Below are 21,312 nucleotides of genomic sequence, written 5' to 3'. Positions count from 1 at the left end.
TACACGGGCCTCCCACTGTTGTGGCCTCTCCCGTTGCGGAGCACAGGCTCCGGACGCGCAGGCTCAGCGGCCATGGCTCACGGGCCCAGCCGCTCCGCGGCATGTGGGATCTTCCCGGACCGGGGCATGAACCCGTGTCCCCTGCATTGGCAAGCGGACTCTCAACCACTGTGCCACCAGAGAAGCCCTGATTTCCCTTTTAACAGAAAGGAAGCAGGGCTCCAGTGAGGTGCCGTCCGTAGGCAACCACATCTTTCTACAATTTAATAACAGTACACAGTCTCACGGTTGCCTATTTAGGTGGGCAAGGCCAGGGGCGATCTTCAGTTTTCTTTCAAAGTAAATAAATATGAGTACAAATGGAAGTTGATTTCTTATTAATCGTACGTCTGTAGACTTTGCTGTGGTACAGGGCGTGAGCAAATGGGACAATAAATAATGATGGTGGTAAAAGAAAGACTAAAACTGGGAATCAGTGGTGAGCTCTTAAAAGGAAACAGGATCTGATTTTTTTTCCCTGAGGATTACCTGCTGCAAAAGAACTTTCTGGAAAACTGGTGCAAGTCAAGATTGTTTGAAAGTCTCCAGTTAGAGAAGCATTCTCTTTCCTTCAGTGAGCTGGCACCAGGCCTCCTATCCTCCACCCTTCCTCACCCAGCGGTCCAGTGGAGAGACAGAGCAAGGTCCCTCCCCTTCCAACAGCTGCACCGTGGGCCCTGAGCTTTATGCACTCATTGGCCTGGGCGACACTTTTTCCAGTATGTCCCCAAAGTGCAAGCCCAGCCCTGGTGCCAAACGTCCCCCTCTCTCCGCCACAGATCTGCCATCACCATATTTCCCCAGAGGACCGACGGCAAGCATGACTTTCGAGTCTGGAACTCCCAGCTCATCCGCTATGCTGGCTACAAGCAGCCTGACGGCTCCATCCTGGGGGATCCAGCCAACGTGGAGCTCACAGAGGTGCGTGCCCCCACTCCTCCCCCAGCTGGTCTCTCATCCTCCTAAACTGTCTTTATCCACAGACTTTATCCTCCTAAACTGTCTTTATCCACAGACTTTTCTTAGTTTAATATTATCGTAGGGAGAGTGGTCGGTGAGGTACAGCTTACTCATCTCCAGAGTTCCTGCTCTGTTTGCCTCTAGTCCTGCTGGTTCTGCTAGTCCTGCTGGTCATTTGGTCATTTGGTCATTTTCAGGCCATTACCCTGCCCGACCCTCATGATGGGAACTATTGCCCCATTTCACAGATGAGTAGACTGAGTCTCACCAAGGCCAAACACATTATCCAAGGCCACTAAAGGAGCAGAGGAAGAGCTAGAAGTACAGTTCCAATCTCCTGCCTTCCCCTGGGAGGAGAGGAACTTACACGTGGAAGCCACGTCTGGCATCATCTTTTCTGGGTTGGGTAATATGTCAGACTCATACCCTTCGTTCATTTCCTTGTACAACATTTCTACCTACCCAACCCCTCTCTGGACAGACTGGACTCTCCAGTACCACCACGGTTGCTGGCAGCCCAAGTCAGTTCATAAAAGCCACTAGGAACACGAATACCACCTTCTCCCCATCCAGGGTTCCTTCCAGGTGGTGGTGTGGACAGATAGCACAGGTAAGGCCTGGAAGCTTCCACCAGCTATGCCCACAGGAGACATAATAGGCAGAGTCCACGCCTGGAATATCTCACACACACAGACCTGGTACCTCCCTTATTTGTCAGCCGCCATTCTGCTTGATCTTTGTTCTTTCCTCAAACCCCCCTCAAACTCCACTGCACGAGGGAGCTGCTTAGGCCAAGGGCTACCCCACACCCTCATGGCTGCTGACTTCATTTGAAGTGGCTTTTCTTATTAAAATATTATTATCCTGGGGAGGGGGCTATAACCAGGGCGACCAGGAGTCAGACCTGTGTCTTTTAGCCTCAGCCAGACTCTCTGCTCCACTTGGCTGACCTCTAACTGTATACTTGGCTGACCTTGTCCTTGTGGCCGCCGGAACAGAAACACCATGGCCTCTCCCTCTCCTTCTGTCTCCAGAAACCTCACTGACACAACATGTTCTAAACCCACGCTTCTGTGCTTCCTCTGTCTACTAACTCAGCAGAAAGAGTCACCCCAAACATAACCACAGAATTGTAACTTTCAAAACCCCTCACCCAGTATGGCAGCCACTGGCTGCATGTAGCTAGTGACCACTTGAAATGTGGCGAGTCCAAACTGAGACATGCCCTAAGTGTAAATAACACGGTCTGAGAGACAGAGAACAAAAAAAGAGTGGAAAAGATCTCATTAGTAATTTGTATCTTGATTACCTATTGAAAAATAATATTGTGGATAATATCGGGCTAATCTATTTCTATTTGTTAATAAATTAATACATTTATTGTATTAATAAGTATAGTTAATTTTATGTTAAACATCTTTAAATATATTAATAATTTATTTAATAATTTATTATTAAACAGTTGGTGTTTAATTAGGTTATATATTATAAATTTTTATATTTTATTGGATTAATAAATGAATTACATATTTAATTTTAATGTCAAATATACTATTAATATATTAATATTATTACTATTAATATATTAATATATGCCATATATAATAATATATTAATACATAATGATATTAATATTTGATATAGTAATGCTTTTAGCACAGTATTAATAAATTACTGTTACTATAATTAATTACTATTACTATAATTAATATCGTGCTATAATTCATAATTATTTAATTTTTTTTTTTTTTTTTGTGGTACGTGGGGCTCTCACTGCTGTGTCCTCTCCCGTTGTGGAGCACAGGCTCCGGACGCGCAGGCTCAGCGGCCATGGCTCACGGGCCCAGCCGCTCCGCGGCATGTGAGATCTTCCCGGACCGGGGCACGAACCCGTGTCCCCTGCATCAGCAGGCTGGCTCTCAACCACTGCGCCACCAGGGAAGCCCCATAATTATTTAATTCAATTAAATATTATTGAAATTAAAACTTTTGTAAATGATATATTACTTAAATTATTTTCACTGGGTTTTGCTCTGGGTTTGTTTTTTTTTAATTTTTAAAATGTGGCCGCTAGAAAATTTTAAATTACTATGTGGCTCGCTTTATATTTCGATAGGATAGCTGCTCTAACAGATGCATTTTATGTGGTCATTCTGAGAGATCTGCCCTCATCAAATCTGGTAGATTTTCTTCATGTCTTAGGCACCAGATGCAAACACTTCCGGAGCAAGTGCGTAGGCGTGCCCAGCCCTGTGCAAGGGCACCACAGATGCAAGAGTCAGTTCAGCCCTTGCTCCCGGAGTTCCCAGTTGGCAGGGAAGACCTGGAAAACATAACCAAGTGAGGGGCTGGAGGACACGTTTGCTTTCTGTCCCGTGGGACCACAGACAGTTATACTGGTTACGTGATGATGGCAGGGGAACTTCATAAAGAAGGTGGCCGTGACCCAGAGCCTCCAGGGGGGCTGCTGGCGGGCTTGCACTGGGACCTCTGCCCCTCCCCCCATTGCTGTTGTGTCTGGAGGGTCTGGGGCATGGTGGCCTGACCTGGCGGGTCTGGTTGCAGATCTGCATCCAGCAGGGCTGGAAACCCCCAAGAAGCCGCTTCGATGTCCTGCCACTCCTGCTCCAGGCCAACGGCAATGACCCTGAGCTCTTCCAGATTCCTCCAGAGCTGGTGCTGGAAGTGCCCATCAGGCACCCCAAGTAAGAGGGACTGGCATGGGGTGGGTGAGGGTGGTTGGATTTACCCAGTGCCCCTCTCTACCCAACCCTGCACCCCCGGCTCTCTCTCCAGCCCAGACAGAGGCTGAAAGGGGGTCTTGGTTCCTACCCTCATCATGGGCCAGGGCAAGGTGGGCTCCCTCAACATCAATAATTCCTCCTTCACCAGCCTAGGGACCACCATCTTTTCTGAATCAAAATCTCCCTCCTTATAAGTCAGATAGAGAAAGACAAATACTGTATGATATCACTTATATGTAGACTCTAAAAAATACAACAAACTAGTGAATATAACAAAAAAGAAACAGACTCACAGATATAGAGAATAAACTAGTGGTTCCCAGAGGGGAGAGGGGCAATATAGGGGTAGGGGATTAAGAGGTACAAACTATTATGTATAAAATAAATAAACCTCAAGGAGATATAGTAAAACATAGGGAAGATAACAAGTATTTTATAATAACTATAAATGGAGTATAACCTTTAAAAATTGTGAATCACTATATTGTACACCTGTAACTTATATAATATTGTACAGCAACTATACTTCAATTAAAAAAAAGAAAATCTCCCTCCTTACCCCACTCCTAAGGCATCAACCTGGACCTGCCCTTTTTCCAACCCTAAGGGCTGAAAGAGCAGAAGCCCCTCCTGTGTCGTTGTGGGCACAAATTTTAAATAGAGGGAGCCATTTAAAACTCTATGTGACCTGACACAGCTCAAGGTCAAAAGCAATTTGGGGCCAGGATGGGGCTGTGAGGGCTGTGGCCAGCAGCACAAATAGAATTTACACTTTTCGAGAGTAAAGAAACTCCACAGTAAGACCCTGGCCTCAGGGGCAAAATTGATGGGGGAAGCACCAAAAAAAAAAAAAAAAAAAAAATCAATCATCAAGGTAAATAGTATTTTAATGTAATATTTTTTTAAATAAAAATTAACTTTTTAAATATATCAAAACTTTAAACAAAGACCAGGTCAGGGCTGAAATTAGGGGGAAACAAGTGAGGCGAGTTAGGGCAAGGTGGGAGCTTGTCTTTATTTACAGTTGTTTTTGTTTTTTTTTTTTCTTGCGGTACGCGGGCCTCTCACTGCTGTGGCCTCTCCTGTTGCGGAGCACAGGCTCCGGACGCGCAGGCTCAGCGGCCATGGCTCATGGGCCCAGCCGCTCCGCGGCATGTGGGATCTTCCCGGACCGGGGCACGAACCCACGTCCCCTGCATCAGCAGGCGGACTCTCAACCACTGCGCCACCAGGGAAGCCCTATTTAAAGTTTTGATATTTTGTTTGTCATGGATTTTTTTTTGCATTAATTTTGATTTTTTTAAAAAACATTGAATTAATTTGGAATATTGTGTAAATAAATTAATAGTATTGATATTGATCCCTGGGTTTGTTGGTGCCCCCTTAAATTTTGCACCCAAGTCTAGTGCCTTACTTGCCTCACCCTAGTCCAGGCCCTGGAGAGGGAGCAAGTGTCCTGAGGCTCCTGACACTGCCCAATATCTGGGAACTTACCCAGTCTCCCTGGTGAAACTTGGCCTTCATTCATTCATTCATTCATTCACTCACTCATTCGATACTATTTATTATTCCCAGTCTGGGCCAGGCATTGTGCTGGGTTTTGTAGATGACTTGGTCCCTGCCTCCATGGTGCTTTCAGTCTCAAGGAGGAGATCAGTTACCCAAATAACCACTTAATTCCAATAAAGTGCTGCAAAATAAATTTTATGGTACCTAGAGGCATAAAGCTTCCTGACCCAACCCAGATCAGGCATAAGGGAAGGCTTCCCAGAGTCAATAGCATTTTAGCTGAGAATGAAAGGTGGGTAAGAGCTGAACAGGCACAGAAGGAAAAGAGAAGGAAGGAACTGCCGTGCAAAGGTCCTGAGGTCAGAAGGAACTCAGCAATGCTCACTTTCTCCTGGATTCACCTTCAGGGTGGGTTTAGGAGATAAACAGCAGCCCAAGGCAATGGTTCCCAGGCCTGGATGTCCATCCAAATCACCTGGGAAACATGTTAAAGTGCATATTCTCAGGCCCCAGCTGTGGAAGCTGTGATCCCACAGGTCTCACATGAGCCAAGGAATTAGATTCTGGCATAGTAAGTTCCAGTCACTCACTGGCATTTCAGCATCCCCAGACTAAGGATATCCCGCCTGTGTGTCTTCCCATGAGGCTCCTGCCCCATGGTGAGCTGGGCTTTGTTGCTCTCTGCAGGTTGGAGTGGTTCAAGGACCTTGGGCTGAAGTGGTACGGCCTCCCCGCTGTGTCAAACATGCTCCTGGAGATCGGCGGCCTGGAGTTCAGCGCCTGTCCCTTCAGTGGCTGGTACATGGGCACAGAGATTGGCGTCCGCGACTACTGTGACAGCTCCCGATACAACATCCTGGAGGTGAAGTCCCTTCTTGGTCATCATGATGCAGAAGCAGAAGGCAAAGGGGATGGGCTCAGCTGTCCTTTCCCATAGCTGAGCTTTGGGGCTTGGAAACTAGAAGAGGTTAAAACAGAATCTGCAATTCTGGGGATGCCCCCTGGCCTTTCTGAAGCCTTCCGTGGCATTAAGAGTATGTGTACTACAAAAAAAACAAAAAAAGAGAAGAGTACGTGTACTATGTGCTCGGCAGCGCTCCAAGCACCTTGCGTGTATTAGGTGCTCATTTAATCCTTACCACAACCTCCAGGTGTGATAATTCCCCTTTCACAGATGAGGAAACTGAGGCCTTTGGGAGGGTTAAAATGAGGACGAGCTCAAGATCATACAGCTAGGGAGTGGCAGAGCTGGGATGTGAACCCAGTCTGGCTTTTTTTTTCTTCCGCGCCCCCGGCAGTCTGGCTTTATGATCCGAGTTCATACGCATTCTACTGCACTGCCTGTCAGTGTCAAGCCTTGTTAGAAGGTTTTGAGAACGACCCATGAACATGGGACATTTTTGGTCTCTTTTCTTAAAAAACAAGGCTTGACAGTGATTCCCCACCATGTACATTTCTGGGTGGAGGTTCTGATTCTCTCCAGGGCTGAGTCATACTGATCTACAAAAGAGTGCTGAGGCGGACTGCTCCCTGGAGCTCTACTTTGGTGAAAGCGTCAGGATTGCTGTGGTTTTGTCAGCAAATGTTGTCTGGAACCACAGTCTGCTGTGATTGGCCTTGTTTCAAAAGAGGAGACTGAGAAACAGAAGTTAAATGCTGAGCCTACGTCACACAGTAAATAAAGCACAGGGCAAAATTCGAACTCGGAAACAAGCGTGAGGTTTAAATTGTTAAAATCCATGGGTGTTCACCTGGGTGGACCTTAAGGGCATTATGCTAAGTGAGATAAATCAGACAGAGAAAGACAAATACTACGTGATCTCACGTATATGTGGAATCTAAAAAAGCCAAACTCCCCAAAACAGAGAGTAGAGTGGTGATTACCAGGGGCTGGGGAGGCGGGGCAGGAGAACTGGGGAAGATGTTGTGGAAGTGTACAAACCTGCAACTAGCAGATAAATAATTCCTGGAGATTTAATGCACAGCATAGTGATTATGCTCAACAATGATACTGTTATAAATTTCAGAGTTGCTAAGAGACTAGATCTTAACTGTTCTCACCACAAAAAAGAAATGGTAATGATGCGATTGGATGAAGGTGTTAACTAACCCTACAGCGGTAATCATATTGCAATATATAAATGTATCAAACCAATATCTCTCACACCTGAAATACACATAATGTTATATGTCAATTTTATCTCAATTTTTAAAAATTCCATGGGTGCTGGCCTGGAAAACAGAACCAGGGGTCCTCAGCCTCGCCACACACTGGAATTACCTAGGGAGTTTTATTATGCTGGGGTCCCACTCCCCAGAATTTGGATGAAAGTGCTCCAGGGTGGAGCCCGGGCACCAGTAATTTTCAAAGCTCCCCAGAAGACTCTACTGGGAAGCCACTGATTTATACAAACTCCTGGCAGGAAAGGAAAAAACATTTCCACAGAAATGTGGCTCAAGTAATATTTGGGAATTTTTAAAGTCATATATATATATTTTTGCACTTTCTTGCAACTAATTTCTATTCTTTTAACCAAAATAATGCTGTAGAAGTAACAGTAGCAGCATGACTGGCTGTACACACTCTCTTCTTTTATAAAATAACTCAAGTTTTATATGTATTTGTGTAAAGCAGCGAATTTCTTACTCTCTGTGTTTGTATCATCGCTAAAAGACCCCAAACAGACCCTAACACCTCAGCCTCAAAAGAGTAAATTAATGTCTGCTTTCGTGATCCCTGCTTACATTTCAATTGCAAAGAGTAGTCACTGGGTAACTTAAATGAGACACGCTCCCACCCCAGCCTTCCAGTTCTAACTGCCATTATGTACAAATGTTGACATCTGGGGCTGGGAAGTGATTTACCCAAACTGGAGAAATTTTCACATTCTAACCCCATAATGAGACCTAGGTTCCCACAAGTGACTGGAATTGACAGAGGAAGTGAGAAGCCAGGCTCTAATTAATGGATGTGCTATTGGTTCTTCCCTACTCCTGACATCAGCTTAGCTGGAGCTGTAACCTAAATGTCAGGAGTTGTTTTCTCCAAATAGTTTTGCTAAAGGAATCTGCTGGCTGGGGAGCCGCTCCCAGGTCTTGGGCGTTACGCATCTCCCTGGGCTCCAGCCCCGAGGCTAACTGGCTCTGTGGCCTGTGAGCAAGTCTCTGCAGCTCTCTGAGCCTCAGTTTCCTCATCTGTCAAGTGGAGTAGGCAGGCATCCCCATGAACTCAAAATACCCATGATCTAGATTCCAGGCAGTAGCCACTCTGGAGATGGACCAGGATGGGTGGAGAGCTTTTCCTACTAGAAAGCAGCTCATGTCACTCCCAGACCCACATCTCTCCTTAAAGTCCCCCAAAGACCCTCCTCATCATATTTGGAACAAAACCCTCACTCCTTAGCACATCTAGCGTAACCAGTCCTGCATCTCTCTCTCACCAACTCCCCCTGGCTCCCTACCCTCCAAATACACTGACCTTTCTGTACCTCAGTGCAAGCCTGATCCCACCCCAGGGTCTTTGCATATGCTGTTCTCTCTGCATAGAACATTCCCTCCCAAGATTTACAAATGTCTTGCTTCTTCTTATCATTTGGGACTCACCTGTATGCCACCTCTGCAGTGGTCCTTCCCTGACTATCCTGGTTCAATTCATCCTGCCCCCATATCCCTCTTTATCCCATTTCCTCACCTTATTTTCTTCCTAGGAATTAGCACTCATCACAATATTAACTATTTCTCTCCCGCACTAGAAGGTAAGCTCAATAATAAAAGGTCCAGCCAAGTCCCTCTAGACTCTTGATGCTACCAGTGGGTCCTCAATAAAAAAAAAAAATTTGAGTAAGTGAATTAGTCTGCATATGAGTTGATGAATTAATTAAGAATTTCATTGGTGACTCTAGCCCTGTCCCTCTTTAGTCTGAAATCCAGAGGTGCCCCAGCCTATGAGTCTGTGTTTCCTTCCCCTTTCAGGAAGTGGCCAAGAAGATGAACTTGGACATGAGGAAGACATCCTCCCTGTGGAAGGACCAGGCGCTGGTGGAGATCAACATCGCAGTGCTGTACAGCTTCCAGGTAGTGCCAGGGCACACCTCCTGGCTGCCAAGCCTCAAAGGGGAACTGAAACCTTTCAGAGTCTCGGGGCAGAAGGTCAAGAGCCCAGCTTCCAGGAACCATCCTTGCAGGGATCTGCCTACCAGTGAGGTGTACTTCCCATCATGCATGCCTTTCTCCCCATGATGGATCTTGGGTGGGGACCATTTGAGAAAGAGGCAAAAAGATAGGGGTTTTGTGACTTGTTGCTTATGATTTATTTTTATTATTATTTTTTTTTGCGGTACGCGGGCCTCTCACTGCTGTGGCCTCTCCCGTTGCGGAGCACAGGCTCCGGACGCGCAGGCTCAGCAGCCATGGCTCACGGGCCCAGCCGCTCCGCAGCATGTGGGATCCTCCCAGACCGGGGCACGAACCCGTGTCCCCTGCATCGGCAGGCGGACTCTCAACCACTGCGCCACCAGAGAAGCCCTGCTTATGATTTTTTAGAATTGAAATGACAAACATCTGGGACTTCCCTGGTGGTCCAGTGGTTAAGACCCCACACTTCCACCGCAGGGGGCATGGGTTCCATCCCTGGTAGGGAAACTAAAATCCTGCAGGACGCGTGGTGTGGCCAAAAAAAAAAAAAAAGAAATGGCAGGCATCATCTGTGTCTTGCCACTTCTTAGGCATTCAGACTTTCACCTAACAGAAACAAATACTCATCGTCATGATCAGAAGCATAGGTCCCCCAATGCATGTGGCTCCATGATAAAGGCTATTATATGCAGTATGATAGCTTTAAAAATTATCGGCTAAACCATGACACTTTTGAGAGCAAATGGGGGGCACCACTAATAATTGTAACAGTACAAAGGCATAATCTGGGATTCTCCTGGGCAAACCAGGAGGCCCACAGAATAGAGGTCACTCTCTGTAGTAGAGACCAGCTCTGTCCTCTGAGGGTGATGGTTTGGGAAGCTAGACCCTCATAGACATACATGGGAGGCATCCACAGGCAGTAGAATGAACATATCAAATCATGTATAGACATGAATATAAACCATAGGTCCCCATGTCAGGAATAGGGAGACTGGGTATACTGGGGAATGTATATCCCAGGGAAGAGACCAGTTGAGATGGGATGAGGGAGAAGGAAGCCCCCTCCCTTCCCTCTCTACCGTGGAGGCGTGAAGTTCTAGGAATTGTTGAAAATGAAGGAGGGCTTTGGTGGACTGGTACGAAGATTGGCGAGCCAGAGGCAGCAGAGGTGTGAGTGAGATGAATGATTGGAAAAGAAAAGTGCAGGAAAGGGACAGAGTTTTGTGGGCAGAAAGGGAAGACACTGCCTGGGCAAGGTGAGAATCCAAGCCAGCCGACTACAACGGGCCCTGCGGCTGGGTTACGCGGACATTCAGTCCACCCAGCTCTGCTGTGATTGACTTGTTTTCATTTTAATAAACTCATCCTTATTACTTAAAATTGTTTATTTTAAGAGGATTTTGTGTCACCATCATAAATGGAGAGCCAGTACCATTTGCCATAAATAGAAGAGAATTGTAAATTTAAATAAATATATAAACAAATACACACAGGGAAACAACACAAAGTTGTTGGATTCTAGTTGCCTGAGCTTCCTCTCTCATTAAAAAAAAAAAAAGAGAAGGAGAAAGGACAGAGGAAGATTGGCAAGAGAGGTGTTTCTCCTGGGTCTAATCAGGATTGAAAGAACAATGCAGAGAATCACCTGCCTAGAATCATCTCCAGGACCAGCCTTTGGGAAACACTGCTCTATGGGCAGGGGAGTCCCAAAATACCCCAGCTGCTCTTTCCTCCTGACTCCTTGTCCCGTCTCCTCCCACAGAGTGACAAAGTGACCATCGTTGACCACCACTCTGCCACCGAGTCCTTCATTAAGCACATGGAGAATGAATACCACTGCCGGGGAGGCTGCCCCGCTGACTGGGTGTGGATCGTGCCCCCCATGTCTGGCAGCATCACCCCCGTCTTCCACCAAGAGATGCTCAACTACCGACTCACCCCCTCCTTCGAATACCAGGTCCTGCCCCTCCCCACCTCTTTCGTGCTAAGTCTTCAATATCCGGTGTGTGTGTTACGATTAGAGCACGTCTCAACTCAAACTTGCGTTTCGGATGCTCAAGTGTGGCCACCATGTTGAACAGCACAGCTCAAGCTGAAAGACGAATGGAGATGAAATGAGTAGTCCGGGGTCACGAGGAGAGTGTCTGAGAGGGGTTCTGAGGGATGAGCGGGAAGGTCTAGCCGGACAGTGCAGGGAGGCTGGACCAGCCACTCTGTGTCAGGACCCCTGGGGTCGCCACTGACAGAATCGTTCCCTTCAAGGGCTAAGGGTTGGACGTAGCTGGACAGCCACAAGCCCCCAGGGGGCCCTGAGCAACTCCCAAGAGGAGCCAGGGTCCCTCACTGCAGTGACCATAGTCCTCTCTTCCCAGCCTGACCCTTGGAACACCCACATCTGGAAAGGTACCAACGGGACCCCCACAAAGCGGCGAGCCATTGGCTTCAAGAAGCTGGCAGAGTAAGTCTCCTAAAGTAGGTGGGGATGGGGGATGGATGTGCCCCCACATTCAGAGAGCCCCAGCAAAGAAGGCTGGAAACATGCTTGCACCTCTGCCCTCTTGTGTGACATGATTTCTCCATTTTCTCCAACCCCCTCGTGCCTCCTTTGCCTCCGAGTCTGGGATGCAAACATCACCATGACTCTTCTCCTTCCCAACCTCACTTTCCTCCCCCCACTTTCCTAATTTCTTGTCCTGGAGACAGTGTTGTGTTGATAAACCAGCTCTCCAATTAGTAAAGTTGGCCATAATAATGATAACAGATTTGTAACCTTTGCCAGTTTCCGTGGTGTAAATACTCCCACTGTGGCCAATTTCAAGCTCTCAACAGGAAGTCACTGAAGCCAGAGTCGGGAGGAGCTAGGACAAGCTGGCTCCAGCCCACCACTGCCTAGAGAGGCCTCTCGCCCAGGGCTGGGTCTCATTTCACTCGCTCATTCACTCATTCAGCCAACAAATGGATACTAAGTGCCTACTCGGTGCCCAGCACTGTGCTGGGCTCCAGAGATGCCATGATGAGCCAGATAATGTGGTCCCGCCCTCATGAAGCTCACAGCTACCACCAAGGAACGATTCATGGGGCCATAAAATAGACGTCAGCCAGTTTGGGAGGTCAAAAGGGGCTTCCCGCAGGAGATGACAATTGAGCTGAAGAATGAAATGAATAAGACTTCACTGAGAAAAGGAGGGAGGGAAGCAGGTTAGGGACCAAGGCTTTTGAAGAGTAACTGTCCTAAAGAACTCGTGGTCAGCCAGGGGACCGTCTGACAAGTGGGGTGGGGTTGACAGATGGTTTAATGGGGATGCCAGCTTTCTGTCTAAAGATAGAGAACTCCCTCATCCACTCAGCAGAGACCCTCTATTTGGAGCTCACTTTTTGGCAGAGGGGCTAGTATGCACCGAGCTACTTAGTCACTTTCCTCAGCCCCTCGGGTCCAGCTCTCAACAGGTGACTGGTAGATCTTGCAGGGACTGAAACCTAGATCCTGGCTCCACTAATATGGTCCACAGGATCTCTCCCTTCTCTCCCTCCCTCCCCTTTCTCCTTCCACCTAACTTTATCTGCAGCCAAGCAAGAATGCATCAGCAGCCATTCTTTCCCCAACAAGAGCATCACAAATTCTCAGGGACAGCAGCCTTTGGCTTCAGTTCAGTTCAAACTGTTTCTGAGGGAAGAAGGGAGGGAAAAATCTAAAGAATTAATTGCGCTGTTAAGTTCCGGGTAGAAACAATGGGAGTTAATTATAGATGCTTTTGTACAATCTGATCATTCAAAGGGAACCCTCCAGGCACTTTTTATTCTCTTCTGTTTCTCCCCCCTTAGCTCCGCAGCGTGGGTGGTTTCCCTGATTCTAAAAAATGATGAATTTACCACCGATAATCCCCAGGTGGGGGTAACTAGCAATTTGTCTACTCTGAGATTCCTAGTTAGAACAGGGATGCTTGCTCGGAAGGTGAGCCCAGGCATTCATAGATGGGAAGGAAGAAACACTGGTTCTGAATTCTCCATTTAACTAGAAAGAGCCTCGACTTGACATTTAAACTCCCCAGGGCTTTGGTGGTAGCAGTATGTTTAAAATCCATTCCTTCTTTTGATAGATACGTATTTAGTGCCTGTTAAGTTTCAGCCTCTGCAAGACCCTGGATGTGCATGGCTGCTTCAACCAGACTTGGTCCTTCTTTTGTGGATTTATGAACCTCTAAAATCCCTTCTAGCTCAGTACCTGCTGATTTATTAGTGATTCGTTCTCTCTCTCTCTCTCTCTCTCTTTCTCTCTTTCTCTCCCCACCCTCTCCCTCTCTCTCCCTCTCTCTCTCTCTCTCACACACACACACACACGCACGCACACGCTCACACACACACATGCACACACACACGAATGTAAGCCCCATGACAGCCATTTCTCTGTGTTTCCATTCCTATAACAATGCCTGGCACATAGCTAGGCACTCAACAAACACTTGATGAATGAACAAATGAGTGAAGGAATGACTCATCATCTTTTGGGGCAATGCTTGGCAAACCAAGGTTCTCAAGACCGGGATCAATTAATCAAGTAACAAACTAATAAAACTAACCATGTTAGCTCATGACCAGTTGGTCTGGAGTGACTTAAGAAAGGGATCAATATGGCACCTAAACTTACACTTTGAGTATCCCTGAAGCCATCAAAGATTAGGAGAGAAAGTTCATGGATCATAGTTCTTGCCCAAAAGTCCCAGCGTGTCATCCTCCCTCCTTTCTGCATTTCCCATTTTCCTCTCCATCCTCTCCCCTCCAGAGCCGTCAAGTTCTCAGCCAAGCTGATGGGACAAGCCATGGCCAAGAGGGTCAAGGCTACCATCCTGTACGCCACAGAGACGGGCAAATCGCAGGCTTATGCCAAAACCCTGTGTGAGATCTTCAAACATGCCTTTGACGCCAAGGTGGGTAGGGGGCAGTGCCAGCTCTCTGACCCTTCATGGTAAAGTTGGGGAGGGGAGAGAAGGAATTCAGCAAAGAAGAATCCTTTGAGAATGGGTGATAGCACATCTGAAGATGCCCATCAACTCACTCACGCACATTTGCATATGTTTCAGCGGACTCTGATGCTTCTCTCCCTGGGAACCCTCCAGGAGTCCGGGAATCATAACCCCCATCCCAAGAGCAAAATATTAGAAAGTTTATGAAAGACAATTCTGGAGTCAGTTTGGGAAGCTCTGCCTTTAATACAATTCAGTGGGTTTCTTTGCTGCAGGAATTCTCAGAGCCTTTAATCTGCACCTACGTGTTATCATTCCCAGAAGAGGAGAGGAGAGAATATAAATGTTTCCCAAAGATGTTTGCTTATGGATCACTTACTTTTTTTTCTTTTTTTTTTTTGCGGTACGCGGGCCTCTCACCGCTGTGGCCTCTCCCGTCGCGGAGCACACGCTCCGGACACGCAGGCTCCGACGCGCAGGCCCAGCGGCCATGGTCCACGGGCCCCGCCGCTCCGCGGCACGCAGGATCCTCCCTGACCGGGGCACGAACCCGCGTCCCCTGCATCGGCAGGTGGACTCCCAACCACTGCGCCACCAGGGAAGCCCGGATCACTTACTTTTAAAGAGCATCTCAGGAGACTAGCCTTCCCTAGAACCTACTTTGAGAAATGTTGCTCAAGTAATGCTAAGATATAGGGCAAAACAATCTTTCCTTAAGGCGGGTATCTCAGACCTGTTTGGCCCAGGTCCTCCACACTGCTGGACGGAGGATTAGAAAGGAAGCGGAGCAGACAATTGGTCAAATCCAGCTGGGTCATTCCCAGCCTAAATGTGATCAAGAAGATTCCAGCATCCTTTGGTTGTAAGAAGCCCAGGAGTCTTAATCAAGATCTGTCTTTACGGGAGCTTCCCTGGTGGTGCAGTGGTTGAGAGTCCGCCTGCCGATGCAGGGGATGTGGGTTCGTGCCCCGGTCCGGGAGGATCCCACATGCCGCGGAGCTGCTGGGCCCGTGAGCCGTGGCCGCTGAGCCTGTGCATCCGGAGCCTGTGCTCTGCAACGGGAGAGGCCACAACAGTGAGAGGCCCGCGTACCGCAAAAAAACAAAAAACAAAAAAAAAGATTTGTCTTTACTGACAGCCAACCCATTGCCCCAGACTCTCTGTAGTCCTTCAGGCCACAGGTGACCACAGAAAGGTCCCACACTGCCAACAAGCTATTAGTTCTACCCACTTGAGCCCATGGAAATAGTGGCCCCCAGTACCTTTGGATCTCCTTCCAAAGGAGATGGCTCAAGATGACTCATCGTCTTCCTCTCTCTCTTCTCTTCCCCCATCACTTTGTTCTCTCCTACCCCTTCTCTCTTCTCATCACCTTCTTCCTTCCTCTCCCCACCCCCCATTCTGCCACGTAGGTGATGTCCATGGAAGAATATGACATTGTACACCTGGAGCATGAAACTCTGGCCCTGGTGGTTACCAGCACCTTTGGAAATGGAGACCCCCCTGAGAATGGGGAGGTGAGATGAGCTTCTACCTGTTCTGGCACGTATTTCCATCAGCAGAAAAGAGGGGCATCGGTTACACCTGCTATTCAGTAGCAAATCCTCCAAAGCCTCAAAGCCAGTGACATCAGTTTGGGTCCAAGTTCTGCCAAGATAGGACAATTCCAAGTCTTCAGTCTATGGGTGTCCACTGACTAGCCGATCCCTAGTGAAAACGCTGTCACCTGAGTGAGCTACCTCTTTGGAATGGATGCTGCAATCAAGAGCTTGGTGTCCCCTGCTCCAGATGAAAGAAGCAGGGACAGTATTTTTGTAGAAAGCCACAAAGGGGATTTGTGTGCTGCGGGGAGGTGAGGGGAGTCCACACCTGTAGCCCTTTATAAACAGCCCTCTTCCACATGCAGCGCTGCTGCCCAGCCTGAGCCCCTGATGCCCTGGCCCCCGGGCATCAGGCTCCCCTTTTGCCGGTTAGGTCCCCAGAGCCTCTCCCCAACCCCGTTCCAGATTTAATCACGCCTGCCTTACATTTTGCTTGTCTCTTTCGGCCTCCAGAAATTTGGCTGCGCCTTGATGGAAATGAGGCACCCCAACTCTGTGCACGAGGAAAGGAAGTAAGTGAAAGACCCGCCAGCGTCACATGACACCCTGTGAGGGTAACTGAAAATTGTCTTTTGGCATCTGGGGCTCACATCTGAGTTCTGGGTAGTTTTGTGACCTGAAGTTCATTTGTGACTGATTTTAGCCGGTGGGCGTCTGTCGTCCTCTGGGGCGGATTATTTGGTCTTTGGTCACTTCACAGCCCTGTGCCTGAGTTTCTTTTTCCATCACCCTGGGTTTATTCCATCTGCATGAATTTTCTAATCTGTAAGAATCAAATTAGAAAACAGATGTCAGCGTCCTATGAAAAGTTGTGCACTGTGTAAATACCAGTTCTTACCATGGCCGCCCTTTGGAAACCTACATTCAGAATCAGTGAGTTTCTTTCCCTAGAACTTTTCCATCTGATGGAGTTGCATCCACTAACGTGGAGGCTGACCTCAAAAGATAGCTCGGGAATTCCCTGGCTGTCTAGTGGTTAGGACTTGGCACTTTCACTGCTGAGGGCCTGGGTTCAATCCCTGGTTTGGAACTATAGGATCCCACAAGCCATGCAGTGCAGGCAAAAAAAAAAAAGAAAAGGATATCTCATAAGGTGAAAAATGCCTGAGGTCAAAAGATGTTCCTGGTAAAACGGCATCTAACATGGGGTTCGGTTCTAAAGATATTTCATAAGGTGACAAACACCCGTAACCAAAATTACCCTTGAAAAACCCTTAAATCCCCCCGAAGTAGAGAACATGAGGCGTGTGCACACAGAGCTACCTTTCTGTGGGAGCATCTCAGTGTTTCCTCCACCACGGAACAGGTCTTAAGTTGAGCACTGGATGCCATGGCTGGCTGGTGGTTAGAGGCTGTGTGCTGCACAGCATCCCTCTTGGTTTTCTTTCAGCCAAGCACACATTGCCAAACTTGCCTACATTCCATATCCAGGGGACAGCTGAGTCCCTGGTGGTCAGCCTTCCTTCTGTGCTCAAGGCCAACATCTTAGTCCTCCCTCTCCCTGCCTCTCTCCTTCCCACCCTATCCTGGTGGCCTCCAGTAGGTCCCCCTCACCCCTCCTTCAGGGAGAGATAGGGCACCATCCATTCTCCCCTCTAGGTACCCGGAACCCTTGCGTTTATTTCCCCGTAAAGGGCCTCCCCTCCCCCGAGGTGACACAGAAGTCCACGGTCTGGCTGCAGCCCGTGACAGCCAGCGCAGGTAGAACATGTGTGTGCGCGCACTCGCCTGTGCATGTGCGTGCACACGAATGTGTGCACGTGTATGCCTTGCATTCACGTGTGTGCGTGAGTGGTGTGAGCGCTTGTGTGCATGTTGGTAGGTATGTGTGCGCATGCCCAATACTGCAGCATCCAAGGCCACACCCAGGTCTCAAGGAGACCTGAGTTCTAACACAGGCCGTGAGACTAACACACTGAGTAACCTTGAGCAAGCTGCTTGACCTCTCTGGGCCTCGTCTTTCTCATCTGCCAAATGGGGAGAAACTACCTCTGCCCCAACCACCTCTGGGAGCTGTTGCAAGGATCGAAGGATAATAACAAAGAGGAACGCATTTGGAAAAACCTCAAGCCTCATACAAACACAAGTGCTGTTATTTTTACCCCACAACCGTCAACCGTCCTTCCCACACTAACAACACAGCCACCCCCTGATATGTTACAGGACGTATTTGGAGAAGTGACTCAATGTGAGACTATTTTTAGGGCAGCAAATACACTTACATATATTTAGAACTTTCCTGATGCTGGAGCGAAAACTTTGAAGAACATCCAGCTTAGGAACTCTGCTGCCAGAATGTGCAATTTCTTTTTTTGTCTTTTGCACTCAGATTTGTGTGTTGACTTTTCGTGTTTGGGGTTTTGATTTGAGAGTTTTATGGAGTTTTTTAGTTTGGGGGTTTATTTTGTTTTGTTGCTCTTGGAGACATGTTTGGTTTGGTTTGGTTTGGTTTGGTCTTTGCCTTATCTGAGAACAAGACTTACCACTTTTAAAGGAAAACTGGAAAACCATTCATGGTTTTTTTTTTTTTTTTACATCTCGAGGCTCCTGAGCCTCTGATGCTGAGGTCCCAATGACACCTTTCTTCCCCTTTGAAACAACTTCATAAGAAATCCATTCTCTTTTCAGGCTGTGTCAGTGCTGAACATTTTTCAGTTTACTTGAAATGTGAAATGTGAGAGACCCTTGAAATGTCTAAAGACCAAAACTTTATTGAAAGAGAATGTTGTGATGGTTACCAGTGGGGAGAGGGAAGGGGGAGGTGCAAGACAGGGATAGGGGATTAAGAGGTACAAACTATTACGTATAAAATAAGCTACAGTGTTATATTGTACAACCCAGGGAATATAGTCAATATTTTATAATAACTATAAATGGAGTATATAACATTTAAAAATTGTGAATCACTATATTACACACCTGTAACTTAATATCGTACATCAGCTATACTTCAATTTTTAAAAATGGAAAAACGTTTTTAAAAAGAAAGAGAATGTTGAATGGGGTAGTCCCGCACCATCCAATAAACCTTTCTACAGGCATATAAATGTTCTATATCTGTACCATCCTGTACGGCAGCCACGAACCACTCATGGCCGTTGAGAACTTGACACGAGGCTAGAGCACGTGGCGAACAGAATGGTTCATTGTATTGAATTTGAGTGAATTTAACTTTAAATAGCCACGCACAGCCAACGGCTACGGTAGTAGACAGCACGAGTGTAGTTCTTGGCTACTCCGTGTGAGGAGAGGAGACCAGCAGCATCTCCTGTGAGAAATGCAGAATCTGAGGCCCTACCCTGGACCTACTGAATTAGGATGTGCTGCTTAACCAGATCTCAGAATGATTCCTGTACTCATTAAAATTTGGGAAGCAAGGAAACGTGGTCTGATGGGCTAAGGAATGGACTGTTCTTCCTGTTCTTTCTCTCAAGTGTGGTCCAAAACTTTTTTTTTTTCAGTTTTAATACCTTTTTATCGAAGTATAGTTGATTTACAATGTTGTGTTAATTTCTGCTGTACAGCAAAGTGATTCAGTTATACACATATATACATTATTTTTCGTATTCTTTTCCATTATGGTTTATCATAGGATATGGAATATAGTTCTCTGTGCTGATACAGTAGGACGTTGTGGTTTATCAATTCCGTATATAAAAGCTTACATCTGCTCCCCCCAACCTCCCACTCCATCCCTCCCCCCACCCCCTCCCCTTGGCAACCACCAACACGTAGCATCAAATGATGTCTAGGTGTCATTTTTGGCAGGCAAGGGTGAGTTGATACATTCTAGACAAAGCCATAGGTGTGCTATGGTCTCACTCAAGACCCAAAGGAAGGCCCTAGAACCAGGACTGGTGATTTGGAGAGCCATCGGGTGTTGACCCCAGGAGAGGGCTCCAAGCCAGAGCTCACCGACTCTCTTTCATCTTGGCAGGAGCTACAAGGTTCGTTTCAACAGTGTTTCCTCCTACTCCGACTCCCGCAAATCATCGGGCGATGGGCCGGACCTCAGAGACAACTTTGAGAGCGCGGGACCCCTGGCGAATGTGAGGTGAGCGAGGGGCCCGGGTGTCAGGGATGACGAAGGCTCTCGTGGAATTGGACTGAGTTACAAAGTGGGCTCTTTCTTGGGGGCGGGGGGGGGGGTCTCCCTTCCATGTCTGTTTATCCCTCGAATAACCAGCTGCACTCTGGCTCTTTGGGGACATCCTGCCCCCATTAAAGCACACTACCTGGACCCCTCCTGTGACCTCGTCCTATCACACTACTTCAGAGCCCCTGTCACCCGAGTTTCGCCCCATCACACAAATTTCACATCATTTGTGCTGAAGGATGTTAGTGCCCCACGCGTCACTCAGCGAGCTCCCTTTGTAAGTGCTGTTACTGGAGAATGAACTTGAGCTGGTGTCCAGGAGTCTCAGAGATCAAGTGAAAGTTAACATAGGTTAATATCTACTCCTTTTAAATCTACATTCATGCTTTTCATCTCATTCTCCTCTCTTCTGGGGACACACTACCATGACCCAGTGGTTCCCACCCTTGGGTGCTCATCAAAATCACCTGGAGGTGTTTGCAGTATACAGATAACCAAGCCCCACTTCCAGAGATTCTGATGTAGTTGGTCTAAAATTGGACCCAAGCATTGCTTTTTCTCTTTTTTTAAATCTCCCTAATTGCCTCCAATGTGCAGTCAGATTCAAAAAACTACTGTCCTGACCTCGCGTCACCCTAAAGCACAGTCACGTCCCAGGAGAGCATTTTAGATGGCACATGGACAGAGGTTTTATATTTCAATGGTTGTGAATATGATTTAATGGGTATTTGGAAAGAAAGAAAACTGGATGTCAAGCCCTTGGTTTGACAGACATTGGTCAAGATGAGGCTTGATGTAAGCAGTGTGTTCAGGCCCGGCCACGAATCTCTTAGACCTTCACCAACTGAACCTTCTCCACACCGGCTCAGGACAGTGCTTAGCAGACGATAGAGATCACAGGGTTCCTAGATATTCAAGTATTGTTTTCATCAGTACCCTTCTTTTTTTTTTTTTTTTTTTTTTTTTGGCTGAGTCACACGGCTTTCGGGATCTTAGCTCTCTGACCAGGGATCGAACCCGGGGCCATGGCAGTGAAAGTGCCGAGCCCTAACCACTGGACCACCAGGAAAGTGCCCATCAGTACGCTTCTTAATAAACTTTATTTATTTAAAGCAGTTTTAGCTTCACAGCAAAATTGAGGAGAAGGCACAGATTTCCCATATACTCCCTGCCCACCCCCACCCCCACCCACACACAGACACACAGCCTCCTCTACCATCAGCATCCCCCACCACGGTGGTGCATTTACACAACTGGTGAAGCTA

The 21,312-nt window shown here is 47.4% G+C and overlaps 1 protein-coding gene across 1 annotated transcript in view; it reads left to right on the top strand.

The window, feature by feature from the left end:
• Positions 1–21,312, top strand: part of NOS1 (nitric oxide synthase 1) — an 87,162-nt gene that overhangs the window by 40,727 nt on the left and 25,123 nt on the right. Inside the window, exons 7-16 of the mRNA XM_029225398.1 lie at positions 819–960; positions 3,565–3,704; positions 5,940–6,114; positions 9,225–9,326; positions 11,152–11,346; positions 11,762–11,847; positions 14,170–14,314; positions 15,763–15,867; positions 16,405–16,463; positions 19,889–20,005. Of these exons, the coding sequence (XP_029081231.1) occupies positions 819–960; positions 3,565–3,704; positions 5,940–6,114; positions 9,225–9,326; positions 11,152–11,346; positions 11,762–11,847; positions 14,170–14,314; positions 15,763–15,867; positions 16,405–16,463; positions 19,889–20,005 (1,266 nt within the window). The remainder of the gene's footprint in view (positions 1–818; positions 961–3,564; positions 3,705–5,939; positions 6,115–9,224; positions 9,327–11,151; positions 11,347–11,761; positions 11,848–14,169; positions 14,315–15,762; positions 15,868–16,404; positions 16,464–19,888; positions 20,006–21,312) is intronic.

Source organism: Monodon monoceros, unplaced genomic scaffold, assembly GCF_005190385.1.
Source record: "Monodon monoceros isolate NGI ecotype Baffin Bay Population unplaced genomic scaffold, NGI_Narwhal_1 Super_Scaffold_1, whole genome shotgun sequence".
NCBI lineage: Eukaryota > Metazoa > Chordata > Mammalia > Artiodactyla > Monodontidae > Monodon > Monodon monoceros.
This window is presented reverse-complemented; position numbering and strand designations above follow the sequence as displayed.